The following is a 27944-nucleotide window of genomic DNA, read 5'->3' as shown; positions in this document are numbered from 1 at the left end:
TGAGGTCGGTGAGCAGGAGTGCTGGGGACACTGAGATCCCAGCCCTGCAGCTTAAATGGGACCTTGTGTTTGAGGCCTTCCCTGTCTGAGATGTCTGTTAGCTGATAGAATTGGACAAATTCATCCTCCCTGGGTAAGGGACCTGTGATTATCTTCTCTTCTCAGTGATGCTGTGACTGAGTGGCCTGGGAAAGAATGATTGAGTTCCTGTTTTTGTCCTGTGCCTGATCTCTTCCCTCCTTAAATGTGACTGCTTTCATTTCACAGGAATCCTGACATAAATCTCCATTGATTCTTTAACAAAGTGCCAGCCAGCTGCTGGTGTTTCTCTGAGCCTCTCTCAGAGTGCTCTCCTCTTTAACTGTTGCCCTTTTTATTTGCTGCCAGGTGGCCTTTACACATGCTGTGTGCTTGAGGCAGAGCCTCCCCACCCGATGGGCTCCAAAGCTGAGCTGCCTGCAAGGGTCTGTGCTTCTGTCCTGCTGGCCTTTGTGTGAGAGGTGCTGAGTTGGCAAGATCTGAGTTGCTACCTCCTGCAGAAGCTTGGAGGGCAGAGGTGCAGCAGTGTCACAGGGGGACAAGTGGGCACATGACTTTTGTCCGTGCTCAAAGTGTCACAGGCCTCAGCTGGCTTGAGGGGTTGCTTATAAACCTCTCTGGCCTGAAGACAAGTGGCAAGATGGCTTCCTGGCAGTACCTGTTGCCTCTGGAGAGCAGCTGTCAGTACTTGTGGCAGGGCTTGAGTGGCTTGTTTCCTGTGAAATACTTGCATGTAACATCCCAGGACTTCAGGCTGGTGCTTCTCTGGCTTTATTAGGTCTTCATCCTTCCTTGGGCATCTCTCTGCTGATGGTGTTTGCACCTGAGCTATGGATAACAGATGCCTCTACTCTGGTTTTGGTTCTGATAAGCCCCAGGAAGCATCCCTTGTTGGTGGAGCTTGTCTTTGTGCTTTACATCCTTGTGTGCTGCAGGCAGGCCCTGCATTGTGCACACAGAGCTGCTGCCAGTCAGGGGCTGAAGGTTCACCTTTGCCTCCAGCACTCCTGTGCTCAGCACACGCTGAGGAGCTGCTTCCTGCACCAGTGCTGCTTCTCCAGCCTGCCCCCTGCACACACTCCAATGTGTCCTCCTCTCCTTGAGGCTCTGAGCTGCTGCATGTCCCTGCAGCCTGTGGGTCTGCTATTAGGGGATTCTCACTGTCTAGCTTTACCTATCCAGGAGTCTAAGTGCTTTGGCTGTAGCTGTTCTTATGAAGTCCTTGAAGAACTGGAAATTGAACCTAGGTCTCTTTGTGGAGTTCATCAGTAAGTTCCTTCATGCTCACCAACTTCTGTAGTGTTTCTGAACTGTGGCTATTTGATCTTAAATGCTTAGACATCCAGGTCCAGTGGTCTGGGTGGTAAAAATCACTAAAATTCCCAAGCCAAAATTCATCTGGTGGGGACATCTGGCTAACCAAAATGTTTGCCACACTAAGGAATTGTGCTCAGCTTCCTAGAGGATGGTAAATATTTTCATTCCCCATCTCTCAGTGGTTCTGCCAGGGTTAATGCTGACAGTTTCTTTCCAGATCTTTCTGTCTGGAGGTCTGGGGATGTTGTATTTCATGCAGCCTCCAGGAACACAACTGTGACCTCCTTCTAAACTTTAGAGTGTGCAAAACTGCTTGAGAAACTTCAGGGCTTTATTTATTCTTCCCACTCCTCCTCTTAATTAGGTTGCCTGTCACTCTGAGCATCCCCAGTGATCTGCACCTCACTAAGACATGTTTATGTGAAGTAGGACTATTCAGCTGCATGAAACAGGAGATGTTATTTGGGCCAGGGAGCTGGAATGCAAAAGCATAGCAAAACCAGCAGTGAAAGCCAGGGTGTGCTGCTTGTGTGCTGGGGCAGTCAAATCGTTCTCTTTTTGCCCCCAGTGTGCTGTTGCTGTTTGAATACTGTGACAGGGGCAGCCTCTGCTGAGGGGGGAGCCTTGCTGTGAGGAAGGAGGTGCCTCTGTCCAAAGCAGGTCACAGAACTGCCAGAGTGAGCCTGTCAGGCAGCACATGGTGATGGATGCAGTGTGGAAGACTCCAGCCCTGTTCAGCTGGTGTGCAGTTAGAGATGGGTTTGCCTGCACCCTAGCCCTACCAGTGGGCACCACCTGCCAATTCAAATGGCATTTGGAGTCTCAAAGGGAAAGTAACTTCCAATCCTTGAAAATCAAAGCTTACTGCTGCAAGGTGTTGGTGTCAAATAGATCAATCCCCTGGGGAATGCCACCTCTGAAGCAGGGACTTGTTTCAGTGTTCCCTAGGTATTGATAAGACATAAGTTTCTCTTATGGCAGACCCAAAGGAACTCTTGAATACTAACAAGACACACATCTGATCATGGTATGTCTGCATGAAGGGCAGGCTGTGTGTGGTTACCCTGCTGCTGCTGCACCCCTTCTGAACATGGCCTATTCTCTCCATCCTGTCTGCCATGACTGCTGCCCTGCTCAGGGGTGTGGAAAGGTCACCCAGCAGACCTTGCATCTTTGCTTCAGCATGGCATGAGGGCAGGTGGTTGTGTGTTCCCTTGCCCTTGTGCAGTGAGGGCTTTAGCAAGTGCAGCAGGGTGTGGGAATCTCTGCCCTCTGAGAGCTTCTGCTGTCTGGAAGAGAAGGCTCCTGCAGAGGTGCTGCCTGCAGCGTTCTTGTGCTGTGACCTTAGAACCTGGTTCTGAAGTAAGGGCAGCCACAGGAAGCATGCTGGCAGCTCTCAGCATGTCTATAAGTTGCTGCCATGAACTGCTGAGCCCTTCAGCTGGGGTGCAGTGATGTGCAGTGCAGTACACACTGCCTTATCAGCTGGCATCCGCTTGTTTAGACCAGTGCTCCTCACATGGTGCTCATGATTGTCATGAACTTGGCTGTCGGATGGGAAGGAGGGAGAGGAGTGCCTCTGCCCTTGAGACCAGCTGAAAGGGAGCCAGGGCACACTGCTCTGGAGGTGGAGGCAGTGCTGTGGGCTTGAGGAAAGAGAAATCTTGCAAAGTGAGCGTTGCTTCACTTCTGTCCCTGCTTCTTCCACTCCAGACACAACGCTCAGATGGGACAGAAAGGGGAAGATGGGGTGCAGGATGCATAAGGAGAAGGTAGCAGCAGGGAAGCCTGTGGCTTGAAGGCCCTGCTGAGGGCTGTGGGGCAGGTTGCCTTGCTTTTGGTTGGGTGGGTTGGGTTTTGTCTTTTTTTGTCCTTTGTTTTTGTTGTGGCTTCTGTGTCCCAAGAGCTATTGTGTTGGCACTGATGGTTTGCTCTGAGGCTGAGGGCTTTGGGACTGCAGTGCCAGGAGCATTGCCCCTGCCTCAGCCCCAGAGGAGACAGAATGCCTAAAGAATGGAGAGGATGTGCTCCTGTGGGCTGTGGCTATCAGATGAGCACACCTGATGGTTGCCTCAAACCAGAAAGAGACTAGTTTGGAAGACCAAGATCTTGCTGCCTTGCCTTTCATCTTCCCTTGAAGGGATCCATCAGGCTTTTTGTATAGGTTTTGGGTGTAAAGAAATGCTCAGGGAGTCAGCTGAATAGCAGACCTCTTTAAATGGAGCTTATCAATAGCAAGGTGTATTTCCAGGCCTGGCTTCTTGTTTGATTTTGGGCCAAGGAATGTTTAAGAGAAGCATTCAAACCATTCCCTGTGTCATTGACTTCCAGTGTCTGGCTCTGGGTGCCAGCTTGAGCTGATCCAAGCTGTGGCTGTTGAGCACTCTTTGCTTTTCTCCCATGCCAGCCCTCTCTGCCTTGTCTCATCCTTCACGTGGTCAGCTGGCTCAGATGACTGATAACACACTGCTGCTGTTGGAGGGAGACAGTGCTGTCCAGGTCTGATGGCTTAGGCTGCCCTGCTGCCACCTGCCCAGCAGCAGTTTTGGTGTTGCTGTGAGCCTGCCACTGGCAGAGGGGCTGCTTCTTTGTGTTGGCACAGCTAAAGACATCTTGATCCAGCTAGGAACTGCCTCAGCAGAAGAAACATTTGTGCTGACTTAGTGTTCTGAATGCTTGGACATGTAGATAAACCTGGCAGTGCCTGGCAGGTTTTGCTGAGCTGCCTGCTGGTGACACTGGGTGGCCACCCCCTGGCCAGCTGCTGGCCTTGGCACACACTGTGCCTTGCTGCTGCCTGGTGCTGCTTGCTCTGACTCTGGAAGCAGAGCTTAACTTCTGCTGCTTCCAGTTTGCCTCACGTGGTTGTAGTCTCACAACGATGCCAACCTCTGCCTCCCCCAGACTCCACCACTGCCAAATCCTGCTGTGTTCCCAGTCAGCCTGGCCCCCTGAGCTGGAGGGGAAAGGCAGGAGTGCAGCTGTGCTGGGGGAGTTGCTGGAAGGTGAGCTGTCTGCTCCTGCCTGCTTCTGACAGAGCCGCCTGGGGCGTTCTCCGCTGGCTTCTTGTACGCTGAGTCCTTGGGACAGATGCAGGTCAGGGAGTGGCTCTGTGTGTATGGATGCCACAAGGGTGTGCAGTGGGCATGCTGCTGGGGCTCGGTGCCCTCGGGCTCGGTGCCCCCGCTCCGGGGTGATCTGGGTTTAAGCTGATGACCCACCGAGGCGCAGTCCCTCCTGGAATCACTTCAGCTCCAGCGTGCTCCTCAGCAGCAGCCAGCCAGGCTCTGAGCAGGGCATGCTGTCACAGAAATGCTTTATGAATGTGCAAGGGGCTGAGGTTCTCTCTCTGAGGTTTCCCTGGGAGTTTCCTGGTGTGTATTTGGAACTGTTGCTGAGCTGAACAAGGGCACAAGGTCTGAGCTGGAGCCACTGCTGGTACAAACAATAAGCCTGGTTCAGCCAAAGGTGTTGTGGAACTGAGAGCATCTTTCCTGCTGCCACCTGCAAGGGTGGCACAAGCAGGAGTTGCCTGAGGTGAAGTCACTTCGCAGTCTGAAGTGTTAAGCTGGGCTGCTAGCCCCTGGCAGAAACTGCCTCTTTCTCTTCCCAAACCAGAGCCACAGCTGTATTGAAAACCCCCAAGGCTACAAGCCAGCTGTTGGAACCTGTTGTGAGTCTCCAGGTGTCTGACAGTGTCAGGCAGGGGCAGCGTCCTGGCGCCGCCTCAGGCTTGGTGATGGCACCGAGAGCCCTTCACTAACGCTGCCTTTTCTCCTCCCTTGTCCCACAGGTCTCTGGGTTGTGGCATAGAGGCACTATGTACTCTGAGTGGAGGTCCTTGCACCTTGTCATTCAGAATGATCAGGGGAACACCAGTGTCCTTCACAGCTACCCTGAAAGCGTGGGCAGAGAGGTGGCGAATGCCGTGGTGCGTCCTCTGGGGCAGGCTTTGATTACATCATCTGTTGGAAGTGAGAGCTTGCTGAAAACAGACAAAGAAGTGAGTGCATTTCCTCACCGCTCCAGAGGGGTGGCAGTGACTTCCTGTGGCTGCTTTTACTGTCCTCTTGAACAGGCCAACTTGTGGGAAGTGTGCAGTGTCTTTAGGTTAGTAACCTGGAGAAGGCTTCTGTGAACAGGCAGGTCGTAGCAACAGGCTGCCCCGTGACCTAGGAGGGAGTGCTCTGCTGAGCTGCTGTAGCAGAAAGCTCAGGGTAAAGCAGAGCCCCAAAACAACACAGAAACCATTGAACAATTTAGCAGATAACAGATGAAGCCTTCTTAGTGACCTGATGGAGAGGGGCCAGAGGAGGCCATGAAAATGATCAGGGGGCTGGAGCATCTTTGCTGTGAGCACAGGCTGAGGGAGCTGGGGGTGTTCAGCCTGGAGAAGAGAAGGCTCCAGGGAGACCTAATAGCAGCTTGCCAGTACCTGAAGGCTGCAGAAGGGCTGTCTGCAAAGGCCTGCAGGGACAGGCCCAGGGACAATGGCTTCAAACTACAGCAGAGCAGATTTAGTTTGGATGTGAGGAACAATCTGCACCAGAAGGGTGGTGGAAAACTGGAACAGGTTGCCTGGGCAGGTGGTTGAGGCCCTGTCCCTGGAGATATTCAAGGTGAGGCCCAACAGGCCTCTGGGCAACCTGATCCAGTGGAGGATTCCCCTTCCTACTGCAGGGGGTTGGGCTGGATGCCCTTTGAATAGAATAGAATAAACCAGGTTGGAAGAGACCTTCAAGATCATTGAGTCCAACCTATCATCCAACACCACCTAATCAACTAACCCATGGCACCAAGCATCCTGTCAAGCCTCGCCCTGAACACCCCCAGTGACGGCGACCCCACCACCTCCCCTGGCAGCCCATTCCAGTGGGCAATCACTCTCTCTGTGTAAAACTTCCTCCTAACCTCCAGCCTAAACCTCCCCTGGCACAGCCTGAGACTGTGTCCTCTTGTTCTGGTACTGGTTGCCTGGGAGAAGAGACCAACCTCTGCCTGACTACAACCCCCCATCAGGTAGTTGTAGACAGCAATAAGGTCACCCCTGAGTCATCTCCTCTCCAGGCTAAGCAACCTCAGCCCCCACAGTCTCTCCTCGTAGGGCTTTGGAGGTCCCTTCCAACCCAGCCCAGGCTGTGATTCATTTTGGGAGCAACAGTATGTGTCCTTTGTATAGGGCAAGTGCTGACTGGCATTTGAAAGGCCTGCAGCAGGGCAGCTCTGGTGTCAGCTCAGGCTGGAGAGGGCAGAGGGGCAGCCCTGAGGCCGTTCGCTCTCGAGTCTTAGGAGGTCACTGAGCTGCCCTGGCCTGGCAGCCTCTGTTAGGTACAGCTGCCCACACCACCTAACTGCTGTTTCTTGGAGATCAAACCAGTGTGCTGTGATGGTTATTTTCTTGCTAATACCTGCTTTTGATGACTTTGCTCTGTGCCTGGGCAGGTAAAATGGACGATGGAGGTGGTCTGCTATGGGCTGACCCTGCCTCTGGACGGCGACACTGTCAAGTACTGCGTGGATGTGTACACGGACTGGATCATGGCCCTTGTGCTACCCAAGGACTCCATCCCTTTGCCAGTCATTAAGGAACCAAACCTTTATGTTCAGAGCATTCTCAAACATCTCCAAAACCTCTTTGTCCCAAGGTGAGTGTTGGGGCTGGGATGCTCAGGAGAGTCAGGACTTTGGAGCTGTAGTTGGCAGGTCACTTGTCCAAGAGGCCTGATGAGCTGTGGAGGCTCTTGAGTAAGAGCTGTCTGCTGCCACTGCAGGGTTGGGAGGAAGGTGTCTTTCCAAACCTGCTTTGTAATTTTCAGTGGCAAATGAGTTGTTGCTGTTGTGTTTAGGTGATTGTAATTACAGATAATTTTAGACTGGGATAGGTACTGCTCTCACAATGGCTGGAGGTAGATGGCTGGAGGACAAGGGGAAAGGTTAAATAGCATCACTGTGTCATCACAGGCTTGGTGTTGTGCAAAACTGAGGCAGCTAGGAGCACACCATGGCAGTCCCACACCTTGGCTGCTTAAGTCTTGACACATTTCTCATGTGCTTGGATGGTCATGCATGAGGTAGCTTGCACCTTGCTGCCTGGTGATTTGGCATCCTGATGGTGAGTCTGTCACTGGTAGTTAAGGAAGGATCCTTCAGAGCAGTGCTTGCCTGTCTGACAGCCCAATGTTCCAGGAGAGATCCTTGCATGGTAATGCTGAGATGCAGATACCTCTAGCTCCTGGGCAGAATGATCTTGTCAGAGTGCTCAGACATGCTGTGCTTGTAACAAGTGTGCCTGCTGCTGGTGAACACCTCTGTGGGGTCAAGAAGAGGAGGCTGTGCAGTGGTGCCCTGTGAAACAGCACTTCAGTATTGAATGAAATGGCTTCAGATCAGTGCTTGCTGTGTGTCTGTAAGTACAAGAGCACCCCTGCAGGTGGCCTTCCAACTGATGCCCTTCAATTGCTTAGCTTCACCCAAAGGATTTGTTAATAAAGGGCTTTGAGTAATAGCTCAGATGAGGAATTCATTGGTGTTTGCTGATTACTTCAAAGTCTGCCAGCTTGGTTGTCAGTGCTTTAACTTGTGCTGAAAAGGGCATTAAAGGGGGGTCAGGGCACCAGCATGGGTCTGAGGATGGAATACTTCCAGGCTGGACTTCTGCAGAGGCTTGTCTCTGAGCTTTAACACATGCAGAGCAGAGGCTGCTCTCTGGGAACCTTGGCACAGCTGAGACTCAGTCACTCACTGGTCTGTTAAGTAGTTCTTGCTGTCATTCCCTGACTTCTTTCATGCTGGGGACCCTGGTGGTGAGGGTATCAGACCCTGAGGAGGATACAGAGTTGAGGTGTGAAGTACAGCAGCCTTAAGTGAGCAGTTGAACAGTGTCTCAGGAGCATGCACACCCCAGGCACAAGGCAGGTTTGTGTAAATCCCTGCAGCCTGAGTGCTCAGCTGCATCCAGTGCTTGCATGCACAGCCCTTGGTGCTGACAGAGGAGAGCTGCTTGCATCCTGCCCTCCTGCACTGACCCTCTGCCCACCCCCAGGAACAAGCACTTCTCCTCTTGAGGTATTTAAGCATTCCCTGATGCTTCCTGTCTCTGTCAGCCCTACAGGATTTAGGAAGCTCTGCAGATGAGTTAGCAGTAGTAGTTACAGTAGTAGTCACAGCTGGCTCAGTGCTGCAAACTCTTGCTGAAAGCATAGAAAGAGAATGAGGACTTTCTGCCTCCCCTGCCCAGGAGGCTGAGATGCAGGCACCAGGGCCTACTGTGCAGCTGAAGTGCCTGGAGTTGCTTTAGAGACCAGGAGATACTTTTGTGATGACTTCTGCTTCTTGTGAAATGAGGAGAGCAGCTCTTGTTGCAGGGAGCCAAAAGCCAAGCTCCATAGAAATCCCAGAAGGGCAGGGGTTGGGAGGGACCTCTGGAGATCATTGAGTGCAACCCCCCTGCAAGGCAGGAGCACTCAGGGCAGGTCTCACAGGAACACACCCAGCTGGGTCTTGAACTCCAGAGCAGGAGACTCCACAACCTCTCTGGGCAGCCTGCTCCAGGGCTCCAGCAGCCTCACACCAAAGTAGTTTCTCCTCATGCTGAGGTGGAATTTCCTGTGGCTGAATTTCCATCCCTGCCCCTTGTCCTGTCACAGGGCCCCACTGCAGAGAGCCTGGCCCCCTCCTCCTGACAGGTCCCTTCAGGTACTTGCAGGCATTGATCAGGTCCCCTCTCAGCCTTCTCTTCTCCAGACTAAACAGCCCCAGGGCTCTCAGCCCTTCCTCACAAGAGATGCTCCAGGCCCTCCAGCACCCATGTAGCTCTGCTGAACTCTCTCCAGTAGTTCCCCAGACATGAGTCTGCAAAGTGCTGCAGCCAAAGTCTGCCTTTCAGTTGACCTTGTGGACAAGAGGAACTTGGAGGAGGATGGGGACTTGAGAGTTGCCTTTAGTGAAGTAGCTCAGAAGTATCCCACAAGGAGCTCCTGAATGGAAGCCTCCTTTTTATAGACTGTAAAGTATTGGTGGAACAAGTCTGGAAACAGGCTTTTAACATTTGAAGCCCATCAAGGTTGATGTTTTGGATGAACCTACCTGCTCTGGTGCTGCTCAAGAAAAAGCAGGACAAGAGCCAAGGCAGAGCCTGTCTCTCCTTCCAGGCTTTGTTGTCCTGCAGAGACTGAGGATCTGGCAAGGCACTGGAGGCTGTGAGCAGGAGGCTGCAGTTTTGCATGAGGTGGCAGCCTGGGTTTGCAGTGGTGTTTGCAGTGCTGCACTGCAGCACTTGACAGCACTTTTGAAGGGTGTCTGGCCACGAGTGCTCTTGGTGTGAGCTCTCTAGGAGAAGCAGGTCTCTGCCTAGTGGATCAGTGTGTTCTTGAGATGCTTGCTCTGCAGGATAACTGCACCATGCAGGTAGGGTTTGGTAGCAGTCTAGTAATGCTGCAGAGTCCAGTGGAAGGTAATGCTCAAAGGGCTGGATTGGAAGGGACCTTAAAGCTCATCCAGTTCCAACCCCCTGCCATGGGCAGGGACACCTCCCACCAGCCCAGGTTGCTCAAGGCCTCATCCAGCCTGGCCTTGAACACCTTCAGGGAGGAGGCAGCCACAGCCTCCCTGGGCAGCATGTGCCAGTCTCTCCCCACCCTCACTGGAAAGAATTTCTTCCTCATCTCCAGTCTCAATCTCCCCTCTTCTAGCTCAAAGCCACTGCCCCTTGCCCTGTCACCCCAAGCCCTTCTGAACAGTCCCTCCCCAGCCTTCCTCTAGGTCCCATTCAGATATTGAAATGCTGCTCCAAGGTCTCCCTGGAGCCTTCTCTTCTGCAAGCTGAACAGCCCCAACTCTCCCAGCCTGACCCATAGGGGAGGTTCTGCAGCCTCTGATCATCTTCATGGCCTCCTCTGTACTCTCTCCAGCAGTTCCTCAGGCTCCCAGGATCTTAGGGGTTGGAAAGGACCTTTGAAGATCAAGTCCAACCCTCTGCCAGAGCAGGAGCAGAGAATCCAGCACAGGTCACACAGAACACATCCAGACAGGGCTGGGAAGGCTCCAGGGAAGGAGACTCCACAACCTCTCTGGGCAGCCTGCTCCAGGGCTCTGGGACCCTTAACAGTAAAGAAGTTCCTCCTCATGTTGAGGTGGAACCTCCTGTGCTGCAGCTTCCATCCGTTGCCCCTGGTCCTGTCCCAGGGCACAGTGAGCAGAGCCTGTCCCTGTCCCTCCCTCCTGACCCCTCAGCTATTGATGGACATTGATCAGATCCCTCTCAGTCTCCTCTCCAGACTGAACAGCCCCAGGGCTCTCAGCCTCTCCTCCCCAGGCAGTGCTGCAGTCCCTTCAGCATCCTTGCAGCCCTCCCTTGGCCTTTTTCTAGCAGATCCCTGTCCCTTCTGACCTGGGGAGCCCAGAGCTGGATGCAGTATTCCAGGGGAGGTCTCAGGGCAGAGCAGAGGGGGAGGAGAACCTCCCTGGCTCTGCTGGCCACACTCTGAATGCCCCCCAGGACCCCCTTGGCCTTCTTGGCCCCCAGGGCTCATTGCTGTCCCAGGCAGAACTTGCTGCCCCCCAGCACTCCCAGGTCCCTCTCCCCAGGGCTGCTCCCCAGTAGATCCCCTCCCAGCCTGTCCTGCTGCAGTTTCTTCTTCCTGCCCAGCTGCAGGACTCTGCTCTCCTCCTTGCTGACCCTCATGAGGTTCCTCTGTGCCCAGCTCTCAGTCTGCCTAAGCCTCTGAATGGCCTCACAGCCTTCAGGTGTCTCAGCCAAGCCTCCCAGTTTGTGGTCATCAGCAAATTGCTGAGCAGACTCTGTCTGTCCTCTCATCAATGGCATTGATGAAGATGTTGAACAGCACCAATCCCAGCACTGAGCCCTGGGGGATTCCACTGGTCACAGCTCTCCAGCTGGACTTGGCACCACTGACCGCCACTCTGTGCACTCTTGTTCCATGTCCTCCTTGTGCTGGGAGCACCAGAGCTGGAGGCAGTGCTGCAGGTGGGGCCTGAGCAGAGGGGCAGAATCCCCTCCCTTGGTATTGAGATGATTGTTTTACTCCTTTTTTGTCATCCCTTCAAGTAAGTGGTGAGAGGGATGAAGAAACATTTCATCTATTGCAGGTTTGAGTTTGTAATCTCCTCCTTCACCCTTTCAGCTGCTGGTCTTCCCCAGCTTTGTTTCCCAGTGTCTCACAGACTGTCCAAACATTTCCTCTTGCTGTTTGGTCCCTGTTCTGCCTTGTCCAAGTGAACTGATGGGCAGAGAGCTGCTTTATGCTGCCTCTGCAGCACTCTGTGTTGAGTGACTCAGCAGGGACAGTCTGGGACTGGTTGGTAACTATTGGGAAAACCTTGATGGGATCAACTTGTTCCCTTCCCTCCTTCCCCCCTCTTTCTTTAGTTTTTCTGCTTCATGACCCTCTGCTAGGTTTGGGTTTGTTCTCCTTTTAAGGGAGGAGCTGTTTGAAAGGGCTTGCAGCAACAGGGCAAAGGACAGGGGTTTGAAACTGGAGCAGGGCAGGGTTAGGCTGGACATCAGGAGGAAGTTCTGCACAGGGAGGGTGGTGAGAGACTGGCACAGGCTGCCCAGGGAGGTGGTGGAGGCTCCATCCCTGGAGGCATTCAAGGTCAGACTGGAGGTGTCCCTGGGCAGCCTGCTCTAGGTGGAGCTGTCCCTGCTGCCTGCAGGGGGTTGGAGAAGATGACCTCTGAGGTTCCCTTCCAACCTGATGTAATCCATGAGTCTGTGAATCTGCAAATGCAAGGCCTTGGGGCTGAGAGCTGGATCTGCATTTGGAAGCAGGAGTAGGACCTGGAAGAACTTAAATGAGTTGATTAACAAAGTTTTCTCCTAATTTTGCCACTTTCCTTCTGAGCTATACAGGTCACAATCAGTGATGCCCTAGCTCCATCCTCACTGTTTGGTTTAAGACATTCTTTAGGCTGTGCTTGCTCCTGTCAGTGTTCGCTCCTGGTGGTGAGTGCTGCCTCTGGTACTCACACAGAGGTGGGGTGCACAGAAGCAGGTTGGCTTCTGTTCTTGGCTCTTGTTCAGCAGCACTGATGTTTGCTCTCCTAACTGCTCTGAGTTCATGTGACTGCATGCATCACCTCCTGGCTCTTGCTCAGAGACTCAGGTGTTGTTTCCTTCTCTTGCAGGCCAGACCCAGGATCTAGTCAGATCAGGTTGTGCTTGCAGGTGCTGAAGGCTGTGCAGAAGCTGGCTCGGGAGTCCACCACCATGGCCAGGGAGACCTGGGAGGTTCTGTTGTTGTTTCTCCTGCAGATCAATGACACTCTTCTGGCAGCTCCAACTGTGCAAGGTTCCTCTTCCACTTCATTTCTTTCAATTGCTGCCAAAACCTTTGCCTCTGCTGGATGTCGAGCTGCCAGGGGGATGAGGGCAACCTCCCCAAAGCACAGCAGCTGGCTCCCAGTTCTGCCATGCTGCAATGAGGCACTGCCAGAGGGGGCTGGAAGCTCTGGAGCTCAGTTTTGCTGAATGTGTGTTTGCAGAGCTGAGCCTCTGGACAGTTCCTGGGCAGCTGCTTCAGGCAGTGCTGTTCCCTCTTGCTTTCACTGAAGCCCCTTTGAGTCTTGCTCTGTGGCTTGCTGCTGGAAAGGAACATTGCCAGCTTAGGCCTGCTTTTCAGCAAAGCCCTCAGTACCAATGGAGTGCAGCAGAAAACAGCCTAGGATCAGTGAATTCCCTGCACCCCTTAGTGGCACAGCTCAGTGCCTGGGCTTCACAGCTGGGGCTGCTGTCAGGGAAGGGCTCTGTGTCCCTAGGGAGCGGTCAGGAGTCCTCCTTCAGTGGCTCACAAAAGAATTTGAAGAGTTTCCACACTTAGTGCCAGCTCCTGGGGGAGGCAGCTGAGCTGTGTGGCTGGAGGCTCAGCAGGCCATGCTCTCTGCTGGCAGGTGGCATTGCTGAGAGCCTGGCAGAGAAGCTGATCGGGGTGCTGTTCGAGGTGTGGCTGCTGGCCTGCACACGCTGCTTCCCAACGCCTCCCTACTGGAAAACTGCCAAAGAGATGGTGGCCAACTGGAGACATCACCCTGCAGTGGTTGAGCAGTGGAGCAAGGTCATCTGTGCCCTCACTTCCAGGTAGGAGAGATCCCATGGGAATGCACGTCTGGGGGTGGTGCTGGCTGTCCCTGCCCTTTCCTGGGATGATGGTGGCTCTCCCATGGTTCTTCGTGGGGTGATCCTGGCTCCCCATGTGGTTCTGATGCTCCTTGTTTGTGGAGTGCATAGCAATTCAAAAGTGAAGCAGCCAAACCTAGTGAGGCCTTGCCAGTGCCTTGGCTTTTGCTGTCTTCTCCTGCCAGTGGAGCCCTGCACTGGGCTGTCTGCTGCCTCCTCTCAGCATCCTGTGGATGTTTGGCCCTTCAGCCTGTGTCTGTCAGTCTCATCTCTGTGACTCTGCCTGGTGTGAGGAAGGAGCCATGGACACTGTGGTCTGTGTGCTTGATGGCAGTCACCACCAACCTCATTGGGTGCTCCTCACAACTGCAGGCTGCTGAAGAGACTCCTGGCTGCTGCCCCTCCTGCCCTGGAGCTGAAGCCATGCTACAGCTGCCTGGCATGGGGCCGCAGCCTGGCTGCAGGCCCTCCTCTGCCAGTGGCCTCTCTTCCAAGAGGATCAGAGGAGAGCTGTGCCAGGCCATGCTGGGCATGGGACAGTGAGGATCTGTGGGCTGCTGTTGTAGAAGGCCCTGAGCAGTGAGGGGAGTCTGTGTCCTCAGGATGGGAGGCTTTGTGGTAGGAGCTCTGGGGGACAAATCTCAGCCACTTGGGGGAGACGTTAACTTAGTTAATGAGATGAATTGCTGAGGAGCAGGGGTCTGGGTCTCCTCCTCCCAGCTGTTCTGAGAGGTCTCTCCCTGTTTCTTGGGGAGTTCCAGGATGGATTGGAGTTGCTGCACTGTGGGAATGTCATCAGTGTGCTTTTTTGCAGGGCTTGATTCCAGCTCTGTAGACTTTTGCTTTTGAATTACCTATCTAAATTCCAAGTGTGGATAGATTTATTCCCCCCCCCAAGTTTATGCAGCTCCTTGTCAGACCTGTGGGAAATGAAGCTGCAGCAGAAGTTGTGTGGGTTCCCACGCTACTGCTGCAGCTATTTTTAGCTGCCTGGAGCCAGCCTTGCATCACAGAAGATACTTTGTGATTCAGTGATCTGAAAAGAACAGCTCTGGCTCCAGCCCTGTGCCCACGCTGCAGCCTCCACTGTTGACTAACAAGCTGGGTTCTGCTGGTGCACAGCAGGCTGCAGGTCCTGCAGTGCTGTTCTCTGCTGCTCAGCAGTGTTGCCTTGCACCTGATGGAGACAGAGCTGCGCTCAGCTCGGGGCTTGAAGCTGCCCTGCAGTGAGGCTCTGACTTCCAGGTGTTGCAGTGAGCAGTTTTCTGAGTTGGTTGGTAGCCTTAAGCTGGGAGCCAATGTCTCCCCTTAAAAACACATGGAAAATGATGCTGGGAGAGGTGTGCAGAGAGGCAGTGTCAGCCTGTGCCTGTCCTGTGACTGCACAGCAGCACAAAGCCAGGGTCAAGGTCTGAGGAAGAAGTTCTTCAGTGTAAAGGTGGTGAGACTGGAGCAGGCTGCCCAGGCTGGCTCTGGTGCTGGGTGCCTGAGAGAAGAGACCAACCCCCTCATGGCTACAGCCTCCCTTCAGGGAGTTGCAGAGAGCAAGAAGGTCTCCCCTGAGCCTCCTCTTCTGCAGGCTAAGCAACCCCAGCTCCCTCAGCCTCTCCTCCCAGGGCTGTGCTCCAGACCCCTCCCCAGCTTTGTTGCCCTTCTCTGGACACCTTCCAGCAGCTCAACATCTTTCCTAACCTGAGGAGCCCAGAACTGGACACAGGACTCAAGGTGTGGCCTCAGCAGTGCTGAGCACAGGGCAGGATGAGCTCCCTGCTCCTGCTGGCCACACTGTTCCTGCTGCAGGCCAGGATGCCCTTGGCCTTCTTGGCCCCCTGGGCACACTGCTGGCTCCTGTTCAGCTGCTGTCCACCACTCCCCCGAAGTCCCTCTCTGCCTGGCTGCTCTCAGCCACTCTTCCCCCTGCCTGCAGCACTGCCTGGGGTTGGTGTGGCCAAAGTGCAGCACCTGGCACTTGGACTTGTTGAATGCCATCATGCTGGACCTGCCCATCTGTGCAGCCTGTCCAGGTCCCTCTGCAGAGCTCTCCTACCCTCTAACAGATCAGCTCCTGCCCCTAGCTTGCTGTCATCTGCAAACTCACTGCTGATGGACTCCATCCCCTCCTCCAGATCATCAATAAAGATATGGAGCAGGCTGGGGCCCAGCACTGATCCCTGGGGGACACCACTGGGGCCTGGCTGCCAGCTGGCTGTGGCTCCATTCCCCATGGCAGCTGTGCTGGCTGGAGGTCAGTAGGCCTAAGTCCTCACAGGTGTCCCTGTGGGGGGCAGCACAGGGACCTGCTGGAGAGAGTCCAAGGAAGGCTATGAGGGCAACTGAGGGTCTTGAACATCTCTGCTGTGAAGAAAGACTGAGAGACCTGGGGCTGGTTAGTGTGGAGGAGAGAAGGCTAAGAGGGCATCTGATCAGTGTCTGTAGATATCTGAGGGATGGGTGTCAGGATGAAGGTGCCAGGCACTTTTTGGTGATGCCACATGATAGGACAAGGGCCAATGGGTGTAAACCCAATCACAGGAAATTCCACCTCAGCATGAGAAGAAACTTCCATGGTGTGAGGCTGCTGGAGGCCTGGAGCAGGCTGCCCAGAGAGGTTGTGGAGTCTCCTTCCCTGGAGACTTTCAGGACCCACCTGGCTGCATTCCTGTGTGCCCTGTCCTGGGGATTCCTGCCGTGGCAGGGGGGTTGGGCTCGGTGGGGTGCCTCCCTAGCCCTGCTGTTCTGTGGGAGGCTGCAGTTGCCAGGGGGTGTGCAGTAGTGACAGCTGTGCCTGGCTTGCCTTGCAGGTTGCTGCGCTTCACCTACGGCCCTTCCTTCCCGCCCTTTAAGATCCCCGACGAGGACGCGGGGCTGATCCCCCCCGAGATGGACAATGAGTGTGTGGCACAGACCTGGTTTCGCTTTTTACACATGCTGAGGTACTGTAGTGGCAGCCACCCCTTCCTTGGGCAGGGCAGAGCTTCTAGCAGTTAGCATGAGCAGAGGAAAAGGCCTCTGGAGACTGTGAGGATTCAGCACCAGGCAGAGTCAAGAGCAGAAGTTGTCCTGGTGCCCTGCAGCGCTGCGGGGCAGGGCTGTGAATGGGATGTTCAGCTTTGCACTCTTTGACTCCTGCAGAATGTGAACTGCTTCATTTCATGAAGTTTGTAGCTATTTGGGACATCTGGAAAAGAGAACTGTAGAGTTTTGTTGAGACAGCAAAGAGGAAAACCAGAGCAATAGCTCTGAGAGATGGGTGCTGCTCCCATTTATGCTCCAGGGAGTTCAGTTTACCCTCCCAAAGGTGATTTTTGGCCTGGGTGTATCTCTGCTCCTGTGAAGAAAGTGCATTTATCAATTCATGCTACTCTGCCTTCAGTACACCCCAGAAGCCAGTGGCATTGCATGAATGCTCTGAAGGGCCATAGCAGGAAACCTGTCACAGAAACCATCATCTGCTGGTGTAAAGCTAAACCATCAGACTGCTGAAAAGTTGCTTCCTGACTGAAAAAACCTCTGCTCCTTTCCTTCATTCCTCTCAGTCCTGTCTCAAGGCCTGTGCTCTTCAGGTCAGAAATGGCTGTCACAGGGTCTGTATCAGGCAGGTTTTACAACCCACTCCCTTTCTTCTCCCCCTGTGCTGGCAAAATTAACTCATTACTTACCTTGGAGAACAATTTTAGCAACGTAAGGAGCTCTGAGAGTCCAGAAGACCTCCTGAGTAATGAATGTTGCTGCAGCAGAGGGATTGTTCTATATGCTGTGCTTCACTTAAAACACTGTTCAGTGTGGAATGGAGACAGTTAATGACTGCCAGCTCAGGAAGGGAAAATTGACCTCTTGTGATGCAGTAACAGCTAACAATACATTGCCACTGGATCCTGGGGTGTGCTGATGCTGATCAAATGCCTTCAACTGTTGCATCTTCCAAGTGTTTTTAACATCCTGACAGCTGTTCTCAAGCTGACTAAAGTGTCTTCTGCTCTCTTTGTGCAGCAATCCTGTGGATTTGAGTAACCCAGCCATTATTAGCTCTACCCCCAAATTTCAGGAGCAGTTTCTGAATGTGAGTGGGATGACTCAAGAGCTGAACCAGTACCCCTGCCTTAAACATCTGCCTCAAATCTTCTTCCGTGCCATGCGTGGGATCAGCTGTTTGGTGGATGCCTTCCTAGGTAATGCTTTTGTCTCTCCTGTGCAAAGCTGGAAATAGAAACTCAGTTGTCATTTTATTCTCTTGAAAGTTGTCTTCTGTGTAAGCAGAGCCATGGTGGGTCCAGAGGAGGCCATGAAGATGATGAGAGGGCTGGAGCACCTCCCCTGTGGGGACAGGCTGAGGGAGTTGGGGCTGTTCAGCCTGGCGAAGAGAAGGCTCCAGGGCAGCCTTCCAGTACCTAAAGGGAGGGAGGGGACTGTGGTGACAGGACAAGGGGCAAGGGTTTGAAACTGGAGCAGGGCAGATCTAGGTTGGACATCAGGAGGAAGTTCTGCACGATGAGGGTGGTGAAGTCATGGAACAGCTTGTCCAAGGGAGGTGGTGAAGGCCTGTCCCTAGAGACATTCAAGATCAGACTCAACGTGGCCCTGGGCAGCCTGCTCTAGTTGGAGGTGCCCCTGCTGCCTGCAGAGGGGTTGGACAAGATGCCCTTGAAGGATCCCTTCCAACCCAATGCTGTCTGTGAATCCTGGAATTGGTAGGTGAGGCACATAGGTCACTTTCAAGTGACCATCTGTGTATACAATAATAGAATAAATACAATGCAATAAAAATGAGTCTGAAGTGTCAAATCAAGCCAGCCATCTCTCCACCAAACAAGGCTTCTTTCTCTTGTCTCACCCTGTGCTTTCCACATGTTGTGAGCACTGACTGCTGCTTGTATGCTTTGTGGAGCCAGCTGTATGCAGTGCCTGGGTTTGCAGGTCCTGCATTTCACTGTCATCTTCAGGTCTTTGCAAGGGCCAGCTTTACATAGTTTCTGGTTACTATAGGGCCTTAGAATTCTCTGGGTTGGAAAACTCTTTTAAGATCACCAAATCCAACCTTCAACCCAACACCTCCCTGACTACTAAACCATGGCCCTGAGTGCCACATCTGCTTGTTTTTGAGCCCCTCCAGGGATGGGGACTCCACCACCTCCCTGGGCAGCCTGTGCCAATCCCTGACCACTCTTGCCGCAAAGATATTTTTTTCCTCATCTCCAGCCTAACCCTCCCCTGGCACAATTTTAGGCCTTATACAGAGGCTCTGTATAAACTCTAGTAGGGCCAAGACCCCAGCTGTAGAATTTTGCTGTCAGAAGACTGAATTTACTGAAGACACCCAAAGAAAGGCCCAAGAAGGCCTTTTCCCTTTGTATTAAATTCCTTAGCAACACATCTCCAGAGTGACCCAGAGACCTCATTTGTTAGCATCATCACCATGCAGCCATTTCCTTCCAGAACCAAATTCCTTTGGGATTCTTCTTGTAAAGAGCTAGCAGTGCAAGAGACTCTTCTTGAGGAGACTCAGGGGGTGCCTCACACTGCTGAGAAGAAAAGCTGTGCTTAATGTTTGCTCTAAGAAAGCAGCTTAGACTTGGCTGAAGGGCAGCTGCAAGCCCTGGCTGGTCAGTTGGAAGCAGCATTATAAAGCACCTGAAATGTAAAAGATGATTCTTAGTCTGCTGCAGGCTTAGTAATTCTTCAGCATTCCACTGGAAACTGAGGAGCAAACTGTCTCCTGCTGCTTTGGGGCTTAAATGTCTTCAAACACTGTCAGCTGCCAGCAGTGTGAGCTGATGTGAGACTGCAGAAGAGTTTAGCAGATACCTAAACTGTGCTCAGAAAGCACAACTGGCTGTGGAATTCAGCTGTCAGCTCTTCAGGCTGTGGGCTGGGGGTTTTGGGGAGTTTTTGGTCTCTTGCTTATTTGTTTGTGTTTAAACCCAAAATATTTTAGTCTGTCTGAGCAAAACCCCTGAAGAGCCTCCTGTGTCACTGTATTGTGAGACCTCTCTTATTAGGAAGAGATTCTGTGCTTCTGTAAAACACACTGCAAGGAAAAGCTGTATTGGGACTTTGTTCCTCACTGCCAACAAATGTTTGCCCCTGGGGCTGTCACTTTGGTAGAAGTAGCTTTGTTTAAAAAGGGAAGCGGTGTAAAAGAGCAAATGGTCCTTTTTCCTGAGCACTGACACCCAATCCTGAGGCTTGTGTCCAGTGTTCTTCCAGGTATTTGCCTGCAAGCTGAATGAATTTTAGTGGTTGCTTTTTGCTCATACCAGGGGTGAGACTGAAATTCCTCAGTGGTCTGTCAAGCATTGCCATGACTTCCTGAAGGAGGTTCTATGGTAGTACAGAGAAAATACATGGCTTAGCCTAATGAAAACAGCCTCCTTGTCTCACTCAGGCTCTGACAGCAGGCTTGGGCAGTCTGCACTGAAACAGTAACTGGGGGAAAAAAGTCCAACTAAAAGGCTTCCTCTGATGTATCCTTTACTGAATTATTTAATCTTTTTAAGCTGCTAAATGTGTGCTGAGGAAATGCCCTCCCCTTCCAAGGGTTTGTGAGAGTGTGGCTACTAAATGTGTGCTGAGGAGATACCATCTCCTTCCAAGGGTTTGTGAGAGTGTGGCTAGTAATTCCTTGTCAGCTGGCAGTGCAACGCTCCAGAGTGCTGCTTGCAGAGGAGGGAGAGGAAGTGGCTGAGCAGCTGTTAGCTTTGCAGAGCCTGCACTATGCCTGGCATAGCTGGTGTGGGGAATTCCTCTTGGACCTTGAAAACAGGCTGGGGCTCTTATCTCTGGCTCTTTTGCCCCACCAGTGGTGTGGGCATCCTCTCATCTGGCTGCCTGAGAGTCATTCCCCCAGGGGTGACAGCAATCTCACACACACCTCATTGTCTGGGTGCAGTGGTAGGGCTGTGATGGGTTCTGATTGAGGTCCCCTGTCAGCATGCCAGGAGCCTTGCTGTCAACACAAGTTTTTGAAAGGTGGTTTCTTCAGAGACTTCTGAAGGTCTCCTGTGTCCAGCTGAATCTCCTGGGGTAACAGTAGCCCACCTGGAGTTGCAAAGCAAAGAGCTGCAGGCTGGAGGAGAGCTCTGAGTGAAATCAGATTCACAGTGTAGGTGTGGATGTGGAGTGTGCTCAGGCAGACTGTGGAGCTGCAGTGTGGAGCCCTTCAGCTAAGGCTGGTGGGTGAGCTCATTGCCTTCTACCCCAGAGCCAAAGGCCATGGCTTTTCTCTTGCCCACACTGTGTGCTTTTGGCTGCACTGCTTCTTCCTTCCAGAGCAGGCAGGCTCAGCCAGAATGCTTCCTGGCGTGTGCTCTGCCCCTGGGGAGTGTAACAGCAGGGGCCTGTTGTGCACAAGAAGCTATGTCAGATCCTCACCCACGCTGCAATTCCATGCTTCATTTTCACATGGAGTGTGAGGGTAGTGGCAGGGAGGAAGGCTCCAATGTCCTGCTGCTTCCTGGAGCTTGCTGCACTTTCTTGCCCCATCCTTCAAGCTGGCTGTGGTTGGCTGTTCAGCAGGCAGAGAACTGGTGGTGGAAGGCTTTCATCTTGACTTGGTGAGCCAAGGTGTCTCTGAAGGGTCAGATGGCTTGGACAGGTTTCAGAACAGGCTGTGGGAGCTGGGAAAGAAAGGCCAAGATGAGAGGCATCTAAATGTCAGCAGGAACGAGCTGTCTTTGGTGCTCTTCAGTCCCCGGCTTCTCTGCTGTAAGCAGGGCTTGCTTTAGTATCACAGTATCAGTCAGGGTTGGAAGGGACCACAAGGATCGTCCAGTTCCACCCCCCCTGCCATGGGCAGGGACACCCCACACTAGATCAGGCTGGCCAGAGCCTCATCCAGCCTGGGCTTAAACACCTCCAGGGACAGGGCCCCAACGACCTCCCTGGACAACCCATTCCAGGGCTTCACCACTCTCATGGGGAAGAACTTCCTCCTCACCTCCAGCCCGAATCTCCTGCCGTAAGCAGGGCTTGCTTTGCTCCTGCTCTGGGTGCTGCTAACAGCAGCAGTGTTTTGCTCACCGCTGCTGTTCTGGGGAGCAGGGGGGCAGCAGTCGGTGGCGGGCAGGAGCTGTGCCTGCCCCGCGGAGGCCTCTGCAGCTTGCTGTGTTTCCCGGTCCGCAGGCATCTCGCGGCCCCGCGCCGACAGCGCGCCCCCCACGCCGGTGAACAGGCTGAGCATGCCACAGAGCGCCGCCGCCAGCACCACGCCGCCCCACAACCGCCGGCACCGGGCAGTGACTGTGAACAAGGCCACCATGAAGACCAGCACTGTAAGAGCTCCTGCTCGGCGCGGCAGCGGCCGGCCCTTCTGAGGGCCTCCCCGCCGTTCCCTTGCTGCCAGAGCTGATCTCTGTTCTGTTCAAACAGGTAACTACTGCACACCCCTCCAAAGGGCAGCACCAGCCCTCCTCCACTTCTCCGCTCTCTAGCCCAAACCAGACAAGCTCTGAGCCGCGGCCGCTGCCGGCTCCGCGCAGGCCAAAGGTGAACAGCATCTTGAACCTCTTTGGATCCTGGTTGTTTGATGCAGCTTTTGTTCACTGTAAACTTCACAATGGAATCAACAGAGACAGCAGCATGACTGGTAAATATCGCTGAACGCCAGGCCTAACTTGGCTCTCCTTCCAGTGACCTTTTCCTACCTGCAAGATTCACACACTGGGCATCAAGGATGCCAGCAGCTGAAGTGCTGTGCTGTGGTTAACCCCTCCCAGCTGAGCCAGCACCTGGTGTTAGCTGAGCTGAGTTAGTTTGGGGCTTGAAAGTTAAAAGAATGACTTTAGGAGCACTCCCTTGCTCTCTAGCACTGCAGTCCCAATTATGACAGTGGGGAATATTTGGTTGTATTTGTGTATGTGTATATCACAAGAGTCCAGTTCCTACTTTGGAATCTGCCTGAGTATCTCTGAGGAATGGCAACTTTTCACAGTGGCTCTTTAGTGTCTGAAAAGTTGTCACAGCTCCCTCCAGATACTGCACAAAGTGGTGGTCCTGCTTGGATTTGGAGGGTGTTAGGACAACAGGAGCTCCTAAAACAGCAAGAGCAGCTCCTGCCTTTCAGTGAGGGCTGCTCCATGTTCCCATGTATGGCTTCAGACCTTGGTTGGATTCAGACCTTGGCTGCTAGGTTTAGTTTGTGCCCTGTGCTTTGCTCAGCTGTAGGGGTTGGATGTTTTGAGACACAATAGCAGAATTGGTGCTCTGCTCAGAGAGGCTTTTGAGCTCTCTTGCTTTTGGGGATAATAGACAAGAATAGACTCCCTCACTCCTTGCATTTTCTGTTCCTTATGTGACATTCTGAGTGTTTGCTGTGAACTTTTGGAAGGGATCTAGCCAGCATGGGCTCACTGGCCTGGGTAAGGAAAAGAGGAGGAAGAGGTTTGTTGTAGCAAGTTGGGACTTGGCAGCAGTGGTTAAACTGATGATGTTCTTTTGTTGGGTCACAAATCCTTGTGTGGGGGCAATGGGTTTAGGATTTGGGGTCTGCTAAAGGTATTTTCAGGTATGAAGCACGGGGTGATTAAAAGTACTCAGTGGTGGATTTCTGTGGTAGCAGGGTCAAGGTCCTCTGAAAGACACTAAGAAATAGCTGAGCTTGGGTAGGAGAAAGGCATAAGCTGAGAGTGTGTTCAGCTCCATGTGCAGCTAGAGGAGTTCTGTGGTTGGATCTCTTGAATTTTGCCATGAGCAGTGTCTTGAGCAGTCCTGGTGAAGTGCTTCACCTGAAAAGGCTCTCAGCTGAGATGCTGCTTGTGCAACAGCATCAGGTGCAAGCAGAGGTGTTGTGATTCCAACAGAAGTTGTCATCCAGAGTCACAAAGAGCACCTTCCTTGAAGGGGTTCCAGGGCCTTCTCCTCACATATGCAATGCTTTAAATGCCTAACCGCAGTCAGCAAACTGTCCTGTTGCTGCCCTGCCAGCAGCCTGAAGACTGGGAACAGCTCCATTCTGTTCCTCCTCCATGCTCTTCAGAGCTGCCCACAGTGAGACCAGGCTTGGTGTGTCTCACCTTCTGCCACTTATCAGCAGTGGATCTGAGTGAATGATGCTGGGAGAGACCCAGAGGGCTGGCTGCTGCGTCCTGCTTTGCTGCTGGCCACCTGCAAGACACAGTGAGCTTGGGGAGTCTGGTCAGGTGCTTGCTGCTCTTTGGGGATGCCACAAGTGGTGTCACCACTGTGTGAGGTGCTGGCCACAGCAGTGCCAGGGCAGGCTGGTGGAAGGAGAGCAAAGTGAAGATGGACTTCTACTGCTGCAACTCTGGAGAGAGGCACCCGAGGCTGATTGCTTTGGGGCTGGATCCTGTTGCTCAGCCTCTGTGTTCGGTGAGAAGATGCAACAAGACTTTGTCATAGGCTAGGTTCCTGCAGCTGAACTGAAGCATCAGGGTCTTCTACATCAGACTGAAGTCCAAACTGGAAAGCTTCTCTTCTGGGACTCTGTCTGAAGCCTGATGCCTGTAAGGTGAAGTCTTTTCAGCCAGTGTAAGGTGGGAGAGCTGTGCTGGATGGCCGGGCAGGAGGGTCACGTGCGGCGGTGCCACCCACCTGCCTCTGCTCGTGCTGCCCAGCTTCCATGAGGCTCAAAGAGGGCAGCAGAGAAGGGACCATTAGCTGCCACAGTCACTACCCTTAGGAAAGAGGACAACACTAAATCTGCTGCTTGTTGGCTGTGCCTGTACCAAGGCCCCTCTGCTACCCTCTCTAGCCTGGTACAGCTGCTGCCATCTGGAGCGTTCTTACCACATTGGTCACTGCTGGTGATGTTTGCATTAGCTCCAGCAGGCATCACTGTTTTCATGGATGCTTTAAATGGTTTGTGGTTGGGAGATCTCTGCTCTTAAAGTCTGCTTTGCTATGTAGAATTGTCTTCCACTGGCTCACATGAGTGCTTGGTCAGATCTGGCACTGCAGCTCTGTGAGATCTCAGCAGCTTTCAACTCTTCTAACCTGCAGTTACAGATTTGTTCTCTCATAGCTCTCTGCTGTGATTTGCTCTGTCTTGTTTCTGGCTGGAGGTCCACTTTGAAAGCTGAAATACCTTGATACAGATTGCTCCTTGGTCCTGCAGAGAAGTCTCCTGCCTGGGACACTTGTGTTTTCTGGTGCATGTTTCTCACCCTTCTGCTGTCATCTGACACGCTCTCTGTGAGAGCCCATGGGCCCTGACTTGTAGAGGTGTTGGTGAGTGCCTGACAAGTGACCCTGTGGTGAGCTGTGCTGGTCTCAAGTTCCAATTCAGAATTGAGTTCTGCTCTTCCAAATGAGCCTGGCCAGTGCTCAGGCACTAGCACAGTGTCCTCCTCCCATCTTACAAGTGTTTTGGAGGAGCTTTAGGAAATACAGAGCAGCTGATCAAGGCTGATGTAAAAGACTACCTGTCTGCTCTTGCTTTTGTTCTTGACCTGGAGTCTCACAAGTCATCTTGAACTGCTTAACCTAGAAAGGAAGTGGAAGTGGTGGAAGAAAATGTGCAGCTCTCTGTAGTTTCTGAGATGAAGGGTGAAAGGGTGGCTGCTCCACCTGACCCTTCTTTGCCTGGGGAAGCTGGCTGTAGAATCTCCAGAGGTTCTTTACAGCCTCAGCTCCTCTGTGGATGTGTCAGTGTAACTGCTGCCCCACTGCTGGGCAGTTGTCTGTGATCTTCACTGGTGAGCTGCTTGGACTACCCCTGCACAGCTCTGGATGAGTATAGGTGTTTCATGTTTGTGGTTGCTGTGGTTTTTATCTGTCTCTGGGGACAGAGAGGAGTGTACTCTCCCATGAGATGAGCTGGAGGTCATCTCTTTAGGTCTGAGTCCTGGTGGAGTTTTTCACCTGGAGAGCAGTTCCTGTTTGCTCTTTGAGCTCTGTCCTCCAGAGGGTTGTGAAGCAAACCAACAGTCTTGCATCCTCTATCAGCTTTTAGTTTCTGCACTGAGACCTTGATGATGATAGCAGGCAGCTGATGAGCATTACTCAGTGTTGTGGCAAGAGGAAAAATGATCTGTTCAAAAATGCAGAGCTGGATCCTGCTGGTGTGGCCTTTGCAATCAGCTGGCTGTGTGGTATTTATCTGCCTACTAGTGTGGCATAAGTAGCTCCCTGTGACTGGCTCTTGAGGTGATGCCTTCATGAGAACCTCACTGTGTAGCCTTTATGAAGACACCCCCAGGTGTGGCAGCTCTCAGGGCTGTGCCTGTGCTGGGTTGAGTTTCACTGGCAGGAGCTGTGGCGGTTGGAGAAGCTTGGCCACGCCATGCACATTGCTGTCAGTTCCTGTCCTCACCTCGGGAGAATTGGGAGGAACTGGTGAATACCTCCTGGCAGCACTCCAGCAACTGAATCCCAGTGAGCTGGGGTCATTCTTAGCCCTCATACCTAGAGCAGGCTGTAACAAACCTACCAGCTGCATCTTACAGCAGCTTGCAGGAGTCTTACCTAGGTGGCTGGCTGGCAGCACCCAGCTGCTGTTGGCAGTGGGAGAGTCTGGGGCATAGTTTTGCCCTCATCTCTTCTGGACCTGCTGTCATTAATATTAATGTCCCAAACAGCGTTTCTGGGCTAGAACCAAACTGTAGGTAGCCCTGACCATGGACATCTTGAGTGTTAATGAGGGGCTTGGTCAGAGCCTGCACACACAGCAGCAGCTCTTCCTTACAAGGTGGTGGTGCTCTCTCCTGCTACCTGGCTACTGGAGTCCTCCCTGGCTGCTTCCTCTGGAGGTTGTTTTGGGGATGTTGGTATTTCTGGCAGGGTTGTACCTTTTATTTGTGCTTTGAAAGACTGTTGGTTGAGCTGGTGGTGAGGAGCAGGCATGCCTGGGTGTGCTGGCTGTTAGCAGCTTGGCTTAGGGAAGACACAGCTGTAATGCCCTCCGGAGCTGAGGGCTGGGAAGCAGGAGCGGCACCGTGAGGAGCCTCTGCAGGTAAGTGACCTCCCCCCCGAGACACCCCCCGAGGCACAGAAGCCTTAGGACAGCCTGGTGCAGCACAGGGCAGTGTCCACGAGCTGGGAAGGGTTAATCCATCCCTGTGAGGGCCAGATGTGCACTGCAGCTCAGCTCTTGTTCCTGGTTTTGCATGGTGCTTTCCCAGCCCCAAGGCTGGGCCTGACGCCGGTGTCCTGGGTGGTTAAGGAGCTTGCTGTAGCATAAAGCTTTTGATCTGTTCTTTAGAAAAGCTAAAAGCCTCTGAAATTATATTACAATTTCACCATCTTAAAAGTACTATAACTACTGCTGTCCTTTGATTTGTTTCCATTTTATTTCTATTATCTTGCAGCATCTTTTATCCAAATTCTTCTTTCTTATAAATCTTGTAAGTAGGAACCAGTAGCTTTGCCTTAATTGCAGTCATGCTTTTCTTTTCCCATCACCCATCCTCCCTTTGGCAGCTCATCCTCATTGTCCCTTGTAGCTTTTGCACTTTTACTTGAAAAAGAGCTGTAATTTTCTTTGTGTGTGTGGTTTTGAATGGGGAGGATTGTTGGCAAAAGCAAATTAATCTGCCTGAATCAGTCCCATCTTTTCTGTCCTTTAGTCTGTGGTCATGCCATGAGTTCCAGGACTTTGCACTAACCATGGTTTGTTGGTTTTTTGTTTTCCTTCAAGCTTATTTTACAGACCCAGTGTTTGGTTTGTATGCATTTGCATGTAGTGTTTTATTTTCCAACTACAATATATTGCTGGATAGCTTCTTCAGGACAAAAAATGGCTCATGGGAAGATGCATAAAGATTTGTGCTTATTTGCTGCTTCTGTCATGAAAATTTGTGAGGTAACAGCAGGTGAAACAAGTAATCACAAGCAAAACCAATTGAGCAGACACTTGGCATTAGGATGCTCCCTTAAAAACAGCAACACCAACCAACCAAACCACACAAAACCCCACAAGAACATCAAAGCAACCCAATACCAAACCCACAAACAAAAATGAGAGGGGGGGGAAAAAAACCCAGGCACCAAACCCCAAAACATCCAAACTCCCCCCAAAAGCCCCCAGACAAACAACAAGCCCTCCCCCATAACTTCAGAAGTGTTCCAGCTGCTCCTGGGCCTTTGTTTCCAAGACTTGATTGTGAACCTCATGTTCCTCAGTGTGCCAGGCCTGAGGTGGAGGAAGCTCCCTGGTGCTGGGTGTGATCCTGCTAGGAGCATGCATTGCCTGTTGCTTGGCTCTGCAGCTTAGAAGAGTTCTGCAAATCAGGGTAGTCTTAGCTAGAAAGAAGAAGTTGTTTGCTCTTTCCTCCATTAGTGACCCAAGAGTGAGCTTGTCTAAGGAAAGCACCAAAACCAAGGGGGCAAATCCCCCTCCATGGAGAGTAGGAGAGGTTGTTTTGGTTGACATCCTGGGGGAAGGAGTAGGCTGCCCAGGGAGGTGGTGGAGTCCCCACCCCTGGAGGTGTTCCAGAAACCTGTGGCTATGGCACTCTGGGATGTAGTTTAATGGCCATGGTGGGGTTGGGTTGCTGGTTGGAGT

General features: G+C 52.6%; 1 protein-coding gene across 4 annotated transcripts in view; it reads left to right on the top strand.

The window, feature by feature from the left end:
• RALGAPB (Ral GTPase activating protein non-catalytic subunit beta) overlaps positions 1-27944 on the top strand; it is a 67078-nt gene that overhangs the window by 1280 nt on the left and 37854 nt on the right. For 2 of the 4 annotated variants that reach the window (XM_054173435.1, XM_054173434.1), the window contains exons 2-10: positions 5150-5359; positions 6799-7001; positions 12502-12665; positions 13264-13450; positions 16291-16422; positions 17480-17658; positions 21608-21756; positions 21854-22070; positions 26749-26784. In XM_054173435.1, coding sequence (XP_054029410.1) covers positions 5177-5359; positions 6799-7001; positions 12502-12665; positions 13264-13450; positions 16291-16422; positions 17480-17658; positions 21608-21756; positions 21854-22070; positions 26749-26784 — 1450 coding nt within the window. In that variant the 5' untranslated portion in view covers positions 5150-5176. The remainder of the gene's footprint in view (positions 1-5149; positions 5360-6798; positions 7002-12501; positions 12666-13263; positions 13451-16290; positions 16423-17479; positions 17659-21607; positions 21757-21853; positions 22071-26748; positions 26785-27944) is intronic. The other 2 variants (XM_054173437.1, XM_054173436.1) reach the window with 1 other exon arrangement.

This window comes from Dryobates pubescens, chromosome 26 (genome assembly GCF_014839835.1).
Source record: "Dryobates pubescens isolate bDryPub1 chromosome 26, bDryPub1.pri, whole genome shotgun sequence".
In the NCBI taxonomy this organism is placed as follows: domain Eukaryota; kingdom Metazoa; phylum Chordata; class Aves; order Piciformes; family Picidae; genus Dryobates; species Dryobates pubescens.
The sequence above is the reverse complement of the archived record's forward strand: the minus strand, read 5'-3'. Positions and strand labels throughout refer to the sequence as shown.